The 17,834-nt window shown below is 43.4% G+C and overlaps 2 protein-coding genes across 2 annotated transcripts in view; one reads left to right on the forward strand and one right to left on the reverse strand.

The window, feature by feature from the left end:
- Positions 1 to 14,996, reverse strand: part of LOC128566868 (spindle and kinetochore-associated protein 3-like) — a 38,287-nt gene extending 23,291 nt beyond the window's left edge. Inside the window, exons 1-4 of the mRNA XM_053563967.1 lie at positions 14,856 to 14,996; positions 7,043 to 7,104; positions 6,766 to 6,931; positions 34 to 436 (exon numbers count right to left, since the gene is read on the reverse strand). Coding sequence (XP_053419942.1) covers positions 34 to 436; positions 6,766 to 6,931; positions 7,043 to 7,104; positions 14,856 to 14,958 — 734 coding nt within the window. The 5' untranslated portion in view covers positions 14,959 to 14,996. The remainder of the gene's footprint in view (positions 1 to 33; positions 437 to 6,765; positions 6,932 to 7,042; positions 7,105 to 14,855) is intronic.
- A 114-nt stretch (positions 14,997 to 15,110) lies between these two features.
- Positions 15,111 to 15,852, forward strand: MRPL57 (mitochondrial ribosomal protein L57). The gene is made up of 2 exons (XM_053563966.1): positions 15,111 to 15,207; positions 15,392 to 15,852. Exon 2 carries the CDS (start codon positions 15,413 to 15,415, stop codon positions 15,719 to 15,721), a length of 309 nt encoding a protein of 102 aa, XP_053419941.1. The 5' UTR covers positions 15,111 to 15,207; positions 15,392 to 15,412; the 3' UTR covers positions 15,722 to 15,852.
- Positions 15,853 to 17,834: the final 1,982 nt, after the last annotated feature.

A 17,834-nucleotide genomic window follows, 5' to 3' on the forward strand; every position in this document is an offset into this window, starting at 1 on the left:
TCTTCTTAGAAAAAAAAAAAAAATGCTGCTTACCTTTTCTTATTCATTTGTTTAAGTCCCATTGTATAATCTTCATTTAAACATATGGTATACTCGGAGATACCAAAGTGTTCTAATTTAGGAGTTACACACTCAAAATCATCCAACTTTAGTGCACATTTTGGAGTTTTTAGTACTGGTGATTGTTTGGTGGCTGGAGTTGTAATTTTGGATTCTTCTTTTTGGTTGTTCATTGCCTGTGGGGGGTTTGGTAGAACTTGGGATATCATGTACCGCTCAAGTCCAAAATCTGAAAGCCGTGGACTACGTGGAGACTGCTTAGAAATAAAACCAGTTGCAACAGTAGGATCACACAGATCATCCTTCACAGCAGGCTTTTGAAAATTTTCACAAGTAGACAATTCTGGGGTGGAGTTAATGACTTCTTGCTCACACACTAGAAAGAAAAATCAAAGAGGTAATATTCTAGTCAAACATCAAAAAGAAAATCACTTATTTATGAAAACGCCATGGCACTCTACCCAAGATGACAGCTTGAGAAAATAGATTTATTGGAAATTTCAGCAAAAGTCCTGATTCTCCAAAGAATTTTATCTTAATTGTCCCTTCAGTAAAATTTTGACAAGTACCTCCTGTCCATTCATCCCGTTTTGATTATACATTAGAGAAAGAAAGTAAACTAAATCTTTTTTTTTTTTTGTAGAGACAGAGTTTCACTTTATTGCCCTAGGTAGAGTGCCATGGCATCACACAGCTCACATCAACCTCCAACTCCTGGGCTTAAGCGATTCTCTTGCCTCAGCCTCCCAAGTAGCTGGGACTACAGGTGCCCGCCACAACGCCCAGCTATTTTTTTTTGTTGTTGTTGCAGTTTGGCCGGGGCCGGGTTTGAACCCACCACCTTCGGTATATGGGGCCGGCACCTTACCGACTGAGCCACAGGTGCCGCCACAAACTAAATCTTAAAAGATGACAAATTGTGGCTGGGCAAGGTGGCTCATGCCTGTAATCCTAGCACTCTGGGAGGCCAACGTGCATGGGTTTCTTGAACTCACAGGTTCAAGATCAGCTTGAGCAAAAAGTGAGACTCGAGACTCCCCTCTCTACTAAAAATAGAAAAACTGAGGCAACAGGATCCTTTGAGCCCAAGAGTTATAGGTTGCTGTGAGCTATGACGCCATGGCACTCTACCCAGGATGACAGCTTGAGACTCTGCCTCAAAAAAGAAAACTTAGTACTCATAGATCAAGGCCCAATTTCCTTATTTCCTCAGTGAATGTGATTTACCAATCTTTCTTAATATTTTCAGAAGCTATTTTATTATTTTATGGCATTAATTATAATGTAGAATTAACTGCGTTAGAACAATAAATGAGAATATTGTTTCAGATTTTTAAAATTTTTTTTTTTAATTTCAGCTTACTTGTTCATTCTTCTTCATTTGAAGTACTCTCTTTTTTGGTTCATTTTCTTCTTCCTCTGGCAATGCTCTTTCCCATTGCCTCGCCAGTAGCTGAGATTACAGACACCCACCACAAAGTCCGGCTGTTTTTGATGTTGTTAGTAGAGACGGGGTCTTACTCTGGCTCACTGCTGCTCATACTGGTCTCGAACCTCTGAGCTCAGACAATCAATCCACCCGCCTCAGCCTCCCACAGCTTTTTTTTTTTTTTGAGATAGAGTGTCTCTATGTCACCCCTGGTAGAGTGCCATAGCATCACAGCTCACAGCAACTTCAAACTCTTGGGCTTAAGCAATTCTCCTGCCTCAGCCTCTCGAGTAGCTGGGACTACAGGTGCCTGCCACAACACCTGGCTATTTTTGTTGTTGTTGTTGTTGTAGTTGTCATTATCGTTTGGGAGGCCTGAGCCGAGTCTGAACCAGTCAGTGTATGGGGCCAGCACCCTAGCCGCTGAGCTATAGGTGCCCCAGATTTTTAACTTTCAGATGCCTAAGTTAGAAAGATGTTTGGAAGGAAACCACTATTATACAAAGATGAATTTTTATCCTAAGTCAATCTGGAACACCCACGTCAAAAACCTACTTGAAAAAAAATAACAGGAGAACATTTGAAAGATATATAGTTTTTCAACCATTAATAGTTTTTTTTTTTTTTTTTTTGGCTGGGGCTGGGTTTGAACCCACCACCTCCAGCATATGGGACTGGCGCCCTACTCCTTGAGCCACAGGCGCCACCCTAGTTTTTTTTTTTTTTTTTTTTGCAATTTTTGGCCAGGGCTGGGTTTGAATCCGCCACTTCTGGCATATGGGGCTGGTGCCCTACTCCTTTGAGCCACAGGTGCTCCCCGCCATTAATAGGTTTTACCATGTCCACAAGTCAGTTGCCTTTGTATAGGCCAGTAACAGTTAAGATGAGATGCTAATTAAAGACACAACTCCCTTCACCATAGCTTCAAAGAAAATGAAATACCTAGGAATATACCTAACAAAAGAGGTGAAGGACTTCTATAAAGAAAATTATGCAACTCTAAGAAAGGAAATAGCAGGGGATATTAACAAATGGGAAAACATACCATGCTCATGGCTGTGAAGAATCAACATTGTTAAGCTATCTATACTTCCCAAAGCAATCTACCTATTCAATGCCATTCCTATTAAAATATTAACATTGTACTTCCAAGATTTGGAAAAAATGATTCTGCGTTTTGTATGGAACCAGAAAAAACACAGTATAGCTAAGGCAGTTCTTAGTAATAAAAATAAAGCTGGGGGCATCACCATACCAGACTTTAGGCTGTACTACAAAGCCATAGTGGTCAAGACAGCATGGTACTGGCACAAAAATAGAGACATAGACATTTGGAATTGAATAGAAAACCAGGAAATGAAACTAACATCTTATAACCACCTACTCTTCGATAAACCACCTACTCTTTGATAAACCAATCAAGAACATACCTTGGGGAAAAGACGCCCTATTCAATAAAGGGGCTGGGAAAACTGGATATCCACATGTAAAAGACTGAAACTGGACCCACACCTTTCTCCACTCACAAAAATTGATCCCAGATGGATAAAGGACTTAAATTTAAGGCATGAAACAAAAATCCTCAAAGAAAGCATAGGAAAAACACTGGAAGATATTGGCCTGGGGAAAGACTTCATGAAGAAGACTGCCTTGGCAATTGCAACAACAAAAAAAATAAACAAGTGGAACTTAACTGAAAAGCTTCTGTACAGTTGAGACAACAACCAAAGCAAATCAACCAACTACACAAGGATATTTGCATATTTTGAATCAGACAAAAGCTTGATATCTAGGATCTATAGAGAATTCAAATTAATCCACATGAAAAAAGCCAACAATCCCATATATCGATGGGCAAGAGACATGAATAGAACCTTCTCTAAAGAAGACAAACGAATGTCTACCAAACATGAAAAAATGCTCATCATCCTAATTATTAGAGAAATGCAAATCAAAACCACCCTGAGATACCATCTAACCCCAGAGAGAATGGCCCACATCACAAAATCTCAAAACTGTGGATGCTGGCGTGGATGTGGAGAGAAGGGAACACTTTTACACTGCTGGTGGGACTGCAAACTAATACAACCTTTTTGTAAGGAAGTATGGAGAACCCTCAAAGAACTCAGGCTAGACCTCCCATTTGATCCTGCAATCCCATTACTGGGCATCTACCCAGAAGGAAAAAAATCCTTTTATCATAAGGACAGTTACACTAGACTATTATTTATCACAGTTCAATTTACAAACACCAAAATGTGGAAACAGCCTAAATGACCCCCAACCCAGGAATGGGTTAACAAGCTGTGGTATATGTATACCATGGAATACTATTCAGCCATTAAAAAAATGGAGACTTTACAGCCTTGTATTAATCTGAATGGAAGTGGAACACATTATTCTTAGTAAAGCATCACAAGAATGGAGAAGTATGAATCCTATGTACTTAATTTTTATATGAGGACAATTAATGACAATTAAGGGCATGGTAAGAGTGGGGGAAAGGAAGAGCAGAAAGAGGGAAGGTGGGAGGGGGCTGGGGCCTTGGTGTGTACCACACCTTTGAGGGGCAAGACACGATTGTAAGAGGGACTTTACCTAACAAATGCAATCTGTGTAACCTGGTTTCTTGTACCCTCAATGAATCCCCAACAATAAAAAAATAAAAAAGATTTTATACTTTTTTTAATTTTTAATTTCAGTTTGCTTGTTCATTCTTCTTTGTTTGAAGTACTCCTTTTTTGTTCATTTTCTTCTTCCTCTGGCGGTGCTGGCTGTTTTTGATGTTGTTAGTAGAGACGGGGTCTTACTCTGGCTCACTGCTGCTCACATGGGTCTTGAACCTCTGAGCTCAGACAATCCACCCGCCTCGGCCTCCCACAGCGCTGGGACTACAGGCGTGAGCCACCACGCCCGGCCTGGTTTTACACTTTGTCTTCATGATTTTTGACCTTAGAAGAGCTTCTAATTTACTAAAGTCTGTTTTGACACTCTGTTTTCTTTTTATTTTCAGGAATGCTACAAGAATTGCCAAAAACCTACTGATATATTTACACAGAACTATCAATAATAAGATTAAGAAAACAAAGTCATCACCATTATCATTACTCCATAGGGAGATATTATTATCCCCATCTCACAAGTGACGAAAATGCAATTTAGAGAAATTATCCAAGGTGACACATGTAGTAGCTGGCAGAGCCAATACTCAGTCCACGGATTTTATACCAAAGCCAGCTGAATTCCTTCTGTTATACCATATACAACTTCAGTACAGACTTGTTCAATTTAAGTAATATTTCACTTATGAAGATAATTTTTCCAATAGAAATGAATATACCAAAGCATGTGAAGTTAATCATTCAGAGATAGGCACATAACAAGAAGAGTCATTAACAATGCACAATGGTGATTGGCCTACCAGGAACTGCTCTAAGGAAATTTTATCTCATTTAATTCTTATATAACTTCATGAGGTAGAGACATTAAATATCTCCACTTTATAGAAAAATGGCACAGGGCGGCACCTGTGGCTCAAGGAGTAGGGTGCCGGTCCCATATGCCGGAGGTGGCGGGTTCAAACCCAGCCCCGGCCAAAAAAAAAACAAAACACACACACACACACAAAAAAAAAGAAAAATGGCACAAAAATAGAGACATAGACATTTGGAACCGAATAGAAAACCAGGAAATGAAACTACGGAAACTACGGAAAAATGGCACAAAAATAGAGACAGACATTTGGAATCGAATAGAAATCCAGGAATCCACGGAAAATGGATGCACAAGGTTAAGTAACTTGACAAAGATAATTAATACAGCTATTAAGTGATAAAATACACTTTTAAACTCAAGCATTTGCCAAGAGTGGTGGCTCACGCCTGTAATCCTAGCACTCAGGGAAGCTGAGGTGGTAGATTGCCTGAGTTATAGGTTCGAGACCAGCCTGAGCCAGAGACCTCATCTCTAAAAACAGCCAGGTGTTGTGGTGGGCGCCTGTAGTCCCAGCTACTAGGGAGGCTGAGGCAAGAGAATAGCTTAAGCCCAAGAGTTTGAGGTTGCTGTGAGCTATAATGCCACACCACTGCACTCTACTGGGGGCAACAAAGTGAGACTCTGTCTCAAAAAACAAACAAACAACAACAACAAAAAAAACTCAAGCATTTTTGTTCCAAATTCTAAACCACTATGTATCCTGCCCTTCATTAAAATTTTAAAACCAGGAAAAGGACTTTATCAACTTATACAGCCAAAATCTCTCATTCTACAGAAGAGGAAAATAAGTACAAGAAAAATGAAATAAAAAAAAGAAAGAAAAATGAAATAGGTCTCTCAGCTGTTTATTGGCAGGGCTTAATACAAACCACCTATTCTAAGTCATGGAGACTTATTTTGTATTTAATTATTTATTTGTGAGATTGGATCTTGCTCTGTTGCCTGGGATAAACTGCAGTGATATCATAGCTCAGAGCAATGCCAAACTCATGCGCTCAAGTGATACTCCTGCTTCAGCCTCTTAAGTAGCTGGGACTACAGTTGTGTACCATCACACCTGCTAAATTTTCTATTTTTTGTAGACATACGGGATCTTGCTATGCTTTTCAGGCTGCCGTCAAAGTTTGGCTTCCCAAAGTGCTAGTTACGGGTGTGAGCCACTATGCCCAGCCTACTTTCTCATTTAAATAGCTCAAAGAACTTTCACCTAGCACTGTGTTGTCTCTCATCTAGGATTCTGGAAAGGAGAGCAACGACTGTCTTTATATTGTACTACTGATCAGCAGTATAATGTAATTGTATTATACAATACACTTGATTCTATCCAGCGATCCAGCACACAGTGAGGGTCAAATACATTTTTTTTTGGTCATTGGAGCAGAGTCTCACTGTTACCTAGGTTTGAATGCTATGGCATCAGACTAGATCACAGCAACCTTAATCACCTGGGCTCAAGCAATCCTCTTGCCTCAGTCTCCCAAGTAACTGGGACTATAGGTATCTGCCACACACCTGGCTAATTTTTCTATTTTTAGTAAAGATGGGTTCTTGTTGTTGCCCAGGTTGGTCTCGAACTCCTGAGCTCAAGGGATCCTCCTGCCTCGGCCTCCTAGAGTGCTAGGATTACAGGCATGAGCCACTGTGTTTGACCCAAATAAATGTTTGTTAAATGGTCAGATAATGGCAGAGCCAAAACTCAAAATCATAGCCAACTCTACAGTTGTCTTAGTTAATCATGCTGCCTTTTTAAACAAATGCTATAAAATGAAAGTTATTCAAACCTGAATTTTTCTTGACACGTGGAGTATATCCATACCTCTGGAAAAACTCTCTTATTTCCATAATATCCATTGAATTTTTTTCCATCAGCACTTTTGTTGCCTTTATGAAACCAAAGTTTTCTTGACTTTCCAATCTTGCTTTGTCAAGAAGAATGTTAACGTCATCCTTTTATAGGGAAAGAAAGTACATTATAATTTCTCTAACTTCTGACTAAGTCTATATAGGTCCAAAAAAATAACCACAGAAAAATGATACATTAATATTTAGGAGTGATACCTTTAGAGCCTGGACTTCTGAATGAAGGTCATGTAAAATTGTCACTGGATAATCTTCAAGGCCTTCAATATGAATATTGAAAGGAAAAAAGTCCGATACATGTGAGGAAAAGAGAAAAATAATAGAAAATTTAGTACATAGTCGTGTGCCACATAATTACATTTTGGCCAATGGTAGATCACATATATGATAGTGGTCCTTTAAGATTAAAATGCCATATTTTTCTGTACCTTTTCTATGTTTAGATATGTCTACACAATTACTTACCCTTGTGCTATAATTGCCTACAGTATTCAGCACAGTAACATTATAGTATAACCTAGGTATGCAGTAGGTTATAACATCTAGGTTTGTGTAAATGCTCTATGTTTGCACAAGGATGAAATAGCTTGTTTCTTGTATTGCCATTGTTAAGCAACATATGAGTATTTAACATAAAGTAAACAAATCTTAAGTATATAGCTAGATGAACTTTATAAAGTGAACATACCTAAATAAATAGCCCTCAGCTCAAGTCAGGAAAGAAAGAACAGAACACTGTTAGAACTCTAGAAGCCTCCTATAGTCTCTCCTCCCCAAGGGTAAACACGATTTCTAACACCATGAAGTTAATGAACTTTATTTAATGGATTCATACATTATGTACTTAGGAGGCTGAGGCAAAATCGCTCAAGCATGCTTGGTCACATTCCTCCATATTCATAATATAATATATCCATGCTCATTACTGTATAGTATTCCACTGTATGATATAAAATTTACCTATTATATTGTTGATGGGATTTGGATTGTGTTTACTTTGGAACTATTAGGAATACTCTTTTTCTTTCTTTCTTTCTTTTTTTGAGACAGAGTCTCCCTTTATCACCTTTGGTTAGAGTGCCAAAATGTCACAGCTGACAGTAACCTCAAATTCTTGGGCTTAAGTGATTTTCTTGCCTCAGCCTCCCAAATAGCTGGGACTACAGGCTTCCGCCATAATGCCCAGCTATTTTGTTTAGACAAGGGATCTCATTCTTGCTCAGGATGGTCTCAAAACTCATGAGCTCGACAATCCACTCGCCTTGGCCTCCCAAGTGCTGGGATTACAGGCATGAGCCACCTCACCTGGCTTAGGAATACTTTTGCTTTGAACTTTCTAAAACATGTTTTGGTACCAATGTTTTCACATTTCTGTATGCAAGAGACCAAGACTTTAAAAAGTGTTGGACTATGCATATGGTCAACTTTAGCAGACATTGACCAACAGTTTTCTGACAGGGTTGTTTAAATTTATATTCCCAGCTTTGCATTTTTTCTACTGCATTGTCTGCTTTTTAGTAATTTATAGATACTCTCTATACATTTTGCATACAAGACTTTTTTTTTTTTGAGACAGAGACTCACTTTGTCACCTTCTGTAGAGTGCTATAGCATCACAGCTCACAGCAATCTCAAACTCTTGGGCTTAAGTGATTCTCTTGCCTCAGACTCTCAAGTAGCTGAGACTACAGGTGCCCACCACAACGCCAGCTATTTTTGTGTTGTTGTTGTTGTAGTCGTCATTGTTGTTTAGCAGGCCTGGGCCTGGTTCGAACCCGCCTGCATTGGTGTACATGGCTGGCACCCTACTCAGAGCTTCGGGTGCTGCCTGGATACAAGTCTTTTGTCAGACATATGTATAGCAGTATCTTCTCCCACTCTATAGTCTGCTTTTTCACCTCTTCATTTTGATAACCATACTTTAATTTTAATGTAGTCCTACTTATCAAGTTTTTCCTTTGTGACAAGCACGCTTTGGTTCCTGTTTAAAAAATCCTTACCGGGCGGCGCCTGTGGCTCAGTGAGTAGGGCGCCGGCCCCATATGCCGAGGGTGGCGGGTTCAAACCCAGCCCCGGCCAAACTGCAACAAAAAAATAGCCAGGCGTTGTGGCGGGCGCCTGTAGTCCCAGCTACTCGGGAGGCTGAGGCAAGAGAATCATGTAAGCCCAAGAGTTAGAGGTTGCTGTGAGCCGTGTGACACCACGGCTCTCTACCGGAGGGCGGTACAGTGAGACTCTGTCTCTACAAAAAAAAAAAAAAAAAAAAATCCTTACCAATGACAATACATATGGATCTTTTTTTTTCTTTTTGAAACAGAGGGTCACTTTGTTGCCCTCTGTAGAGTGCAATTGTGTCACAGCTCACAGTAACCTCAAACACTTGGGCTCAAGTGATCCTTTTGCCTCAGCCTCCTAAGTAGCTGGGACTACAGGCACCAGCCATAGCACCTGGGTATTTTTAGAGATAGAGTCCTGCACTCCTGAGTTCAGACAATTCACCCACCTCAGTCTCCTAGAGTGTTGGCATTATTCAGGGATGAGCCACTGCACCTGTCCTAATATAAATGTATCTTTCATTTTTTCTTCTAGGAGCTTTCACTCTTTGCATCTGGATTTGATTTTTCTTTTTTGTTTGGAACAGAGTCTCACTATGTCGCCTCGGTAGATGCAATGGAGTCACAGCTCACAGATAGAATGTAGGACTCTATCTCTAAAAACCTCAAACTCTTGGGCTCAAGCGATTTTCTTGCCTCCGCCTCCCTAGTAGCTGTGACAGGTACCTGCCACAACCCCTGGCTATTTGTTGTTGTTGATGATGTTGTTTAGCAGGCTTGGGCCAGATTCAAGCCCACCAGCCCTGGTGCATGTGGCTAGTGCCCTAACCACTGGGCAACAGGCGCGGAGCCTGGATTTGATTTTTTTTTTTTTTTTGTAGAGACAGAGTCTCACTGTACCGCCCTCGGGTAGAGTGCCGTGGCGTTACACGGCTCACAGCAACCTCTAACTCTTGGGCTTACGCGATTCTCTTGCCTCAGCCTCCCTAGCAGCTGGGACTACAGGCGCCCGCCACAACGCCCGGCTATTTTTTTGTTGCAGTTTGGCCGGGGCTCGGGTTTGAACCCGCCACCCTCGGTATATGGGGCCGGCGCCCTACTCACTGAGCCACAGGCGCCGCCCCTGGATTTGATTTTTGTGCATGCTGTTAAGTAAGGATGAAGATCCATTCTTTTTTCCAATATAGACATCCAACTGACCTGGTACCACTTACTGAAAAGACATCCTTTTCCAGTGCACTGTTACCTTTGACATTAATCAGTTGGTTATATTTATAATGTAAATTAATTTTTAAAAGGATTATATTTCTAGGCAGCACCTGTGGCTCAGTGAGTAGGGCGCCAGCCAAACTGCAACAAAAAATAGCTGGGCATTATGGCGGGTGCTGGTGGTCCCAGCTACTTGGGAGGCTGAGGCAAGAGAATCGCCTAAGCCCAAGAGGTTGCTGTGAGCTGTGATGCAAAAGTGACACTCTGTCTCTTAAAGAAAAAAAAAAAAAAAGAAAGGATTATGTATCTTTTCTCAGGGACATCTCATCTGAAGATTTTCTCCTTCTACCTGTTTAAAGTTGACCAAGTTTCATTAGGGAGATGTGAATCAAAACTACAATAAGATTCCGTTTCATATTCATTAAAGTAACTATAATAAGAAAGATAAATAACACATGATAGTGAGATATGGAGAAACTGAAATCCATCCTTACTCATTGGTGATAGAAATATAAAACAGTATGGCCATTTCAAAAAACAATTAGGCAGCTCCTCAAAAAGTTAAACATAAGAGTTACCATATGACTTAGCAATTCCACCTCCAGGTATATGCCCAAGAGAACTGAAAACACTTTCACACAAAAACTTTCACATGAGGCTTGGCGCCCATAGCTCAGAGGTTAGGGCACTGGCCACATACACAGGGGTTGGTGGGTTTGAACCTGGCCCAGGACTGCTAAACAACAATAACCAAAAAATAGCCAGGCACTGTGGTAGGCACCTGTAGTCCCAGCTATGTGGGAGGATGAGGCAGGAGAATAGCTTAAGCCCAAAAATTAGAGGTTGCTGTGAGCTATGACACCACAGCATTCTACTGAGAGTGACATAGTGAGACTCTGTCTCGGAAAAAAAAAAAAAAGGAAAATTTCACACGAATGCTTACAGCAACACTATAGTACCCAAAAAGTAGAAGCCAAATGTCTATATGATATATCCATACAATGAATTATTACTCAGCAAAGAAATGGAACAATGATATATGCTACAACATGGATGGACATTGAAACATTATAATAAGCAAAATTACTCAGTCACAAAAACCTACATGATATCTGATTCCATTTATATGAAATGTCCAGTACAGGCAAATCTATAGATACAGAAAGTCAATTAGCTGGTGTGGTGAAAGGGGTTATAAGTGACTAAATGGGCACACAGTGATGAAAATCACTTTTCAGAGTGATGAAAATCTAAATTTTTTGTTATGTGGGTTGGAAAACTCTGTGAATGTCCTAAAACCCAGTGAATTGTATCCTTTAAATGATTTTTATAGTATTTGAATTACATTTTGAAGATACTTGTTTCTTTTTTTGAGACAGTGTCTTGTTCTATCACCCAGGCTAGAGTGCAGTGGTGTCATCATAGCTCACTGCAGCCTCAAACAATCCTCCTGCCTCAGTCTCCTGACTAGCTGGGACTACAGGTCTGCACCACCATGCCCAACTAAATTTCCAATTTTTTGTAGAGAGGAGGTCTCTCTATATTGTTTAGGCTGGTCTCGAACTTCTGGCTTCATGTTATCCTTCTACCTCTGCTTCCCAAAGTACATTACAAAATAGTAATTACAATGATTACAGGTGTGAGCTACTGCACTAGACAAAGATATTTAGAAGCCAATCAATTTAATTATTCAGCATTGTGATCATAAAGGGCGAAACTGAGATCATTGTCTCTAATGACTATAGTTCCATATTTTCTGTAATACATATGGGCCAGGAATGATGCCAACCTTTTCTTGTAAAAACAAAAAGCAATGTAGAGTTTGTGCATGTTGGTAGGGTAACTTAGCACAAGCTTTTTTGTTTTTGAGACAGAGTCTCACTTCGTCACCTCTGGAGAGTACTGTGGCATCACAGCTCACAGCAACCTCCAGCTCTTGGGCTTAGGTGATTCTCTTGCCTCAGCCTTCCCAGCAGCTGGGACTACAGGCACCAGCCACAACGCTTGGCTATTTTTTGTTGCAGTTTGGCAGGGGCCGGATTCAAACCCACCACCCTCGGTATATGGGGCTGGCGCCCTACTTACTGAGTCATAGGCTCCGCCCTTAGCACAAGCTTTGTGGAAAGCAATTCAGCATATATCAAGAATCCAAAAATGTTAATGCAATTTTGCATCTATTTTTATTATCTCCACTACATAAGCAAAATAAAAACAAAAATGCCATAAAATAAGAATGGTACAGCCGGGTAAGGTGGCTCACATGCTAATGCTAATCCTAGCATTCTGGGAGGCTAAGGCAGGTGGATCACCTGAGCTCAGGAGTCAGACCAAAGGGCCTCTAAAAATGGCCCATTGTTGAGGTGGGCACCTGTGGTCTCCAGCTACTTGCTAGGCTGAGGCAAGAGGATCGCTTGAGCCCAACAGTTTGAGGTTGCTGTGAGCTCCGACACCACAGCACTCTACCTAGGGGAGCAAAGTGAGACTCTGTTAAAAAAAAAAAAAAGAAGAGTAGAAAAACTCCTAAAATATTAATAATATCAATAGTGGTGTCTTCAAGTGGTAGAGTTATGGACAATATCAATCTTTTTCTACTTTTCTACATCTCAAATTTCCTACAGTACACAATGAAAAAAACATTTTCAGGCTGGACACAGTGGCTCATGCCTGTAATCCTAGCACTCTGGGAGGCTAAGGAGGGAGGACTGCTTGAGCTTAGGAGTTGGAGACAAGCCTGGACAAGAACAAGACCGGTTCCTACTAAAAATAGAAAACATTAGCTGGGTGCTGTGGTGGGAGCCTGTAGTCCAGCTACTTGGGAGGCTGAGGCAGGAGGATCACTTGAGCCCAGCAGTTCGAGATTGCTATGAGGTGGGCTGAAGCGGCATTCTACCCAAGGTGACAGCGTGAAAGCCTGTCTCAAAAGAAAAAATATATATATTATTTATTTTTTGAGACAGAGTCTCATTTTGTGGCACTCAGCAGAGTGCCATGGCATCAGAGCTCACAGCAACCTCTAAATCTTGGGCTTCAGTGATTCTCTTGCCTCCATTTCCCAAGTAGCTGGGACTACAGCCTCCTGCCACAATGCCTGGCTATTTTGTTGTTGTTGTTTAGCAGGTCCCAGCCTGGCTCGAACCCCCCATTCTCAGTGTATGTGGCTGGCACCCTACTCACTGAGCTAATGGGCCCCGAGCTAGAAAAAAAAAAATTTGGGGGTGGCGCCTGTGGCTCAGGGAGTAGGGCGCTGGCCCCATGTACCAAGGGTTGCAGGTTCAAACCCAGCCCTGGCTGAACTGCAACCAAAAAATAGCTGGGCGTTGGGCCGCGCCTGTGGCTCAGTGAGCAGGGCGCGGGCCCCATATACCGAGGGTGGAGGGTTCAAACCCAGCCCCGGCCAAACTGCAACAAAAAAATAGCCAGGCGTTGTGGCGGGCGCCTGTGGTACTCGGGAGGCTGAGGCAGGAGAATCGCCTAAGCCCAGGAGTTGGAGGTTGCTGTGAGCTGTGTGACGCCACAGCACTCTACCGAGGGCAATAAAGTGAAACTCTGTCTCTACAAAAAAAAAAAAAAAAAAAAAAAAAATTAGCTGGGCGTTGTGGCTGGCGCCTGTAATCCCAGCTGCTCGGGAGGCTTAGGCGAGAGAATCGCGGAAGCCCAAGAGCTAGAGGTTGCTGTGAGTCCTATGACATCATGGCACTCTACTGAAGGTGGTAAAGTGAGACTCTGTCTCCACAAAAGAAAAAAAAAAATTTTTTTTTTTTTTTTTCAAATAGTTGGAGATCTATTCTGATACAATTAAAGTAAAAGAAGTCAGTAGGGTGCAACATTTTCCGATACATTACAGTTATGACATTTACAAAACAAATCTCCTGTGGCTCAATGGAGTAGGGCACCGGCCCCATATGCCGGGGGTGGTGGGTTCAAACCCAGCCCTGCCCAAAAACTGCAAAATAAAAAAAAAAAATAATAATAATACAAAACAAATCTCAAAATCTGAACTATCTTTGTAAAAACTGAAAATCTCCAGGGGCCCCTGTGGCTCAGTGAGTAGGGTGCCGGCCCCACATACCGAGGGTGGCAGGTTCAAGCCCGACCCTGGCCAAACTGCAACAAAAAAATAACTGGGCCAAGGGCGACAAAGTGAGACTCTCTAAAAAACAAAACAAACAAACAAAAAACCCCTTAAAACCAGGGCGGCGCCTGTGGCTCAAAGGAGTAGGGCGCCAGCTCCATATTCTGGAGGTGGCGGGTTCAAACCCAGCCCCGGCCAAAAAAAAAAAAAAAAAATCCTTTCCTTAAAATCTCCAATATAACGGTGTGTGGTGATGAATTTTATCTTATTAAAAAACCCCAGCAGTAGGCGGCGCCTATGGCTCAAAGGAGTAGGGCGCTGGCCCCATATGCCAAAGGTGGTGGGTTCAAGCCCAGCCCAGCCCCGGCCAAAAACTGCAAAAACCCCAGCAGTACTGAATACTAGCATTTATGTTGGCAACACGGTTTACTGGGAAAATACAGGTGTTCACTGCAACTGTGGACCATTTAGGCGAGACAATTCGCAACAATGCCAACAGCTGCATAGTATAACTCATTTTCCTTGTATGGTATCTGATTAACAAGCACACAATATTACATGTGACGTGAAAGCATGCCCATTCCTGTAAGTCCCTTCGTTTCCTCTGGTGCTGCCCTACCCGCCCGCCGCACTTGGGAGACCAGTGCAGCGCTCGCAGGCCCGCAACCCCACTCACCGCTTTCCTCTCCATCCAGCGCTCGCCGCAGCCGGGCTGTCTCGAAGTCTAGGGTGCTAGCCAGAGACCGCAGCTTCCCGCAGAAGCCCCGGATCAGGTCCATTGAGAAACAGCACAGCAGCACAGGGCTCCAGGTACCAGGAGACCTCTCCAAGGAAGTTCAGACCCGCCCGCCACCAATTTGAATCTCTCAGAGACCACGTGTCTTCGGTTCTGCGCAGACGCGAAAAGTACTCTCGTGAGCGAGCAAAGTCTCGCGCGAAGGCTCCAGGCGACCCTGTGGTAGCGGCGCGCTCCTGCCACAGCGTCAGCCAGCTGCTTGGAGGACGCGGCTTGTGGTGGGACGTGTCTGGTGAGTTGCTGGGCCCATTCGGTGCTCCAGGAGGTTCTTGCGCTGGCCAGCCTCCTTTGGGGTCCCCATTTCTTGCGCGCGGAGTCGAGGGCATTGCGCGTTCTCGGGGACACCCGTAGGCGGCGGGAGGAGGGTGGTGTGTGAGCGGGATCGCGCACCAGCTGCTCGCGTCTTCGGCTTCTAGCCCCTCTCCTCGGCTGGCACCATGTTCCTGACCGCCTTCCTTCGGCGCGGCCGCATTCCAGGCCGGCAGTGGATCGGGAAGCACCGGCGGCCGCGGTACGTGTCGTGGCACGCGAAGCAGGGCATGATCCAGCGCCTGGAGATCGAGGCGGAGAACCACTACTGGCTGAGCATGCCTTACATGACTGCCGAGCAGGAGTATGGCCACGCCGCGGCGCGCAAGGCCCAGGCCTTTGAGGCCATCAAGGCGGCCGCCACTTCCAAGTTCCCCCCGCACAGATTTGTTGCAGACCAGCTCAACCATCTCAATGTCACCAAGAAATGGTCCTAACCCTGAGCCGCCATCCCTCGATTTTGTATGTCACGGGGCTGCCCTGTCTTTCCCTGCTCCTGGAATTGAAAGACTAGCCTTCCTATAATGTGAGCCTTTGGACCAGCCTTATTAAAAGGAACTTGAGTGTGGTGGCCTGCATACTGAATATAATTGTCTTATTTCTTGTATCTTTAGCCTGATAGGAAGATAGGGATCTCCGGAGCCATAGATGATGAAAAGTGTATTTTGAAGGAAAGCTGCCTATAAAGCCTCAAAACTATGATTTGGGGTCTTTGCTTACCTGTGAGATACTTAATGGGGGTTTTATTCTGCAACTTCACTTACCTTTTGTCAAGGATAATCACCTAAACTTAAATGGAAACAGCTGTTTCAATTAAACACACCCATACAAATTACATATTCTGAGATTTTACTACTAAAAGTGGACATTTAAATGAAGTAAAAGTATGATGATGACACTGGACTCCCCCCAGGGCGACAGAGTGAGACTTTGTCTTTAAAGAAAAAACAAAGTAAATTCACTAAAAAGCATTTACCTGAAGGTTTTTTTTTTTTGTAGAGACAGAGTCTCACTTTATAGCCCTTGGTAGAGTGCCGTGGCATCACACAGCTCACAGCAACCTCCAGTTCCTGGGCTTAAGTGATTCTCTTGCCTCAGCCTCCCAAGTAGCTGGGACTACAGGTGCCTGCCACAACGCCCGGCTATTTTTTTGTTGCAGTTTGGCCGGGGCTGGGTTTGAACCCGCCACCCTCGGCATATGGGGCCGGCGCCCTACTCACTGAGCCACAGGCGCCGCCCTTACCTGAAGGTTTTTAAAAAAGCATCTTTTTGGGCGGCGCCTGTAGCAAGCAGCTAGGGCGCCAGCAACATACACCAAAGTTGGAGGGTTCTAATCCTGCCTAGGCCCGCCTAACAACCACAATCACAACCAAAAAATAGCTGGGCATTGTGGCAGGCGCCTGTAATCACAGCTACTTGGGAGGCTGAGGCAAGAGACTCACTTAAGCCCACGAGTTTGAGGTTGTTGTGAGCTGTGACACCAAGGCACTGTACCCAGAGTGACAGCTTGAGACTCAAAACAAACAAACAAAAAAACATCTTTTTGGCTGAATGCAGTGGTGCCTGCGGTAGTCCCAGGTACTCTGGCAGCAAGGGCTGGAGTGCCCTTGGCATCACTTGAGCCAAGGAGTTGGAAATCCAGCCTGGCCAACATAGCAAGACCCTATCTCTTAAAAAAATACATATATAGGGCGGCATCTGTAGCTCAGTCGGTGGGGCGCTGGCCAAAACTGCAACCAAAAAATAGCCGGGCGTTGTGGCAGGCACCTGTAGTCCCAGCTACTTGGGAGGCTGAGGCAAGAGAATCGCTTAGGCCCAGGAGTTGGAGGTTGCTGTGAGCTGTGTGAGGCCACAGCACTCTACCGAGGGCCATAAAGTGAGACTCTGTCTCTACAAAAAAAAAAAAAAAATACATATATAAACAAATACAGCTTTTTTGAAATACACTTTTGCATACAACTCACTACTTGAAAAATTTTTTTTTTTGAGTCTCACTTTGTCACACTTTGCAGAATGCCTTGGTGTCACAGCTCATAGCAACCTCAAACTCTTGGGCTCAAGTGATTCTCCTGCGTCAGCCCCCCAAGTAGCTGGGAGTACTACAGGTGGCTGCCACAATGACCAGCTATTTTTAAAGATGAGGTCTGGCTGGTGAGCTCAGGCAATCCACATGCCCTGGCCTCCCAGAGTGCTAGGATTACAGGCATGAGCCATCACACCTGGCCTAGACATGCATTTTAATATAAAATTAATCTTACTTAATTTTAAAAACAGTCTTGTGGGCGGCACCTGTGGCTCACTGGGTAGGGCACTGGCCCCATATACTGAGGGTGGTGGATTAGAAACCGGCCCCAGCCAAACTGCAACAAAAAAATAGCTGGGAGTTGTGGCAGGCCCCTGTAGTTCCAGCTACTCTGGAGGCTGAGGCAAGAGAATTGCCTAAGCCCAAGATCTGGAGGTTGCTGTGATCTTTGATGCCATGTCACTTTACCAAAGGACAACAAAGTGAGACTGTCTCCAAACAAAAAGAAGAGTTGGAGATTGCTGTGA

This window comes from Nycticebus coucang, chromosome 15 (assembly GCF_027406575.1).
Source record: "Nycticebus coucang isolate mNycCou1 chromosome 15, mNycCou1.pri, whole genome shotgun sequence".
Lineage (NCBI taxonomy): Eukaryota > Metazoa > Chordata > Mammalia > Primates > Lorisidae > Nycticebus > Nycticebus coucang.

Coding starts and splice junctions, on each gene's coding strand:
- MRPL57 (XM_053563966.1), top strand. CDS start 15,413: ATGTTCCTGACCGCCTTCCTTCGGCGCGGCCGCATTCCAGGCCGGCAG.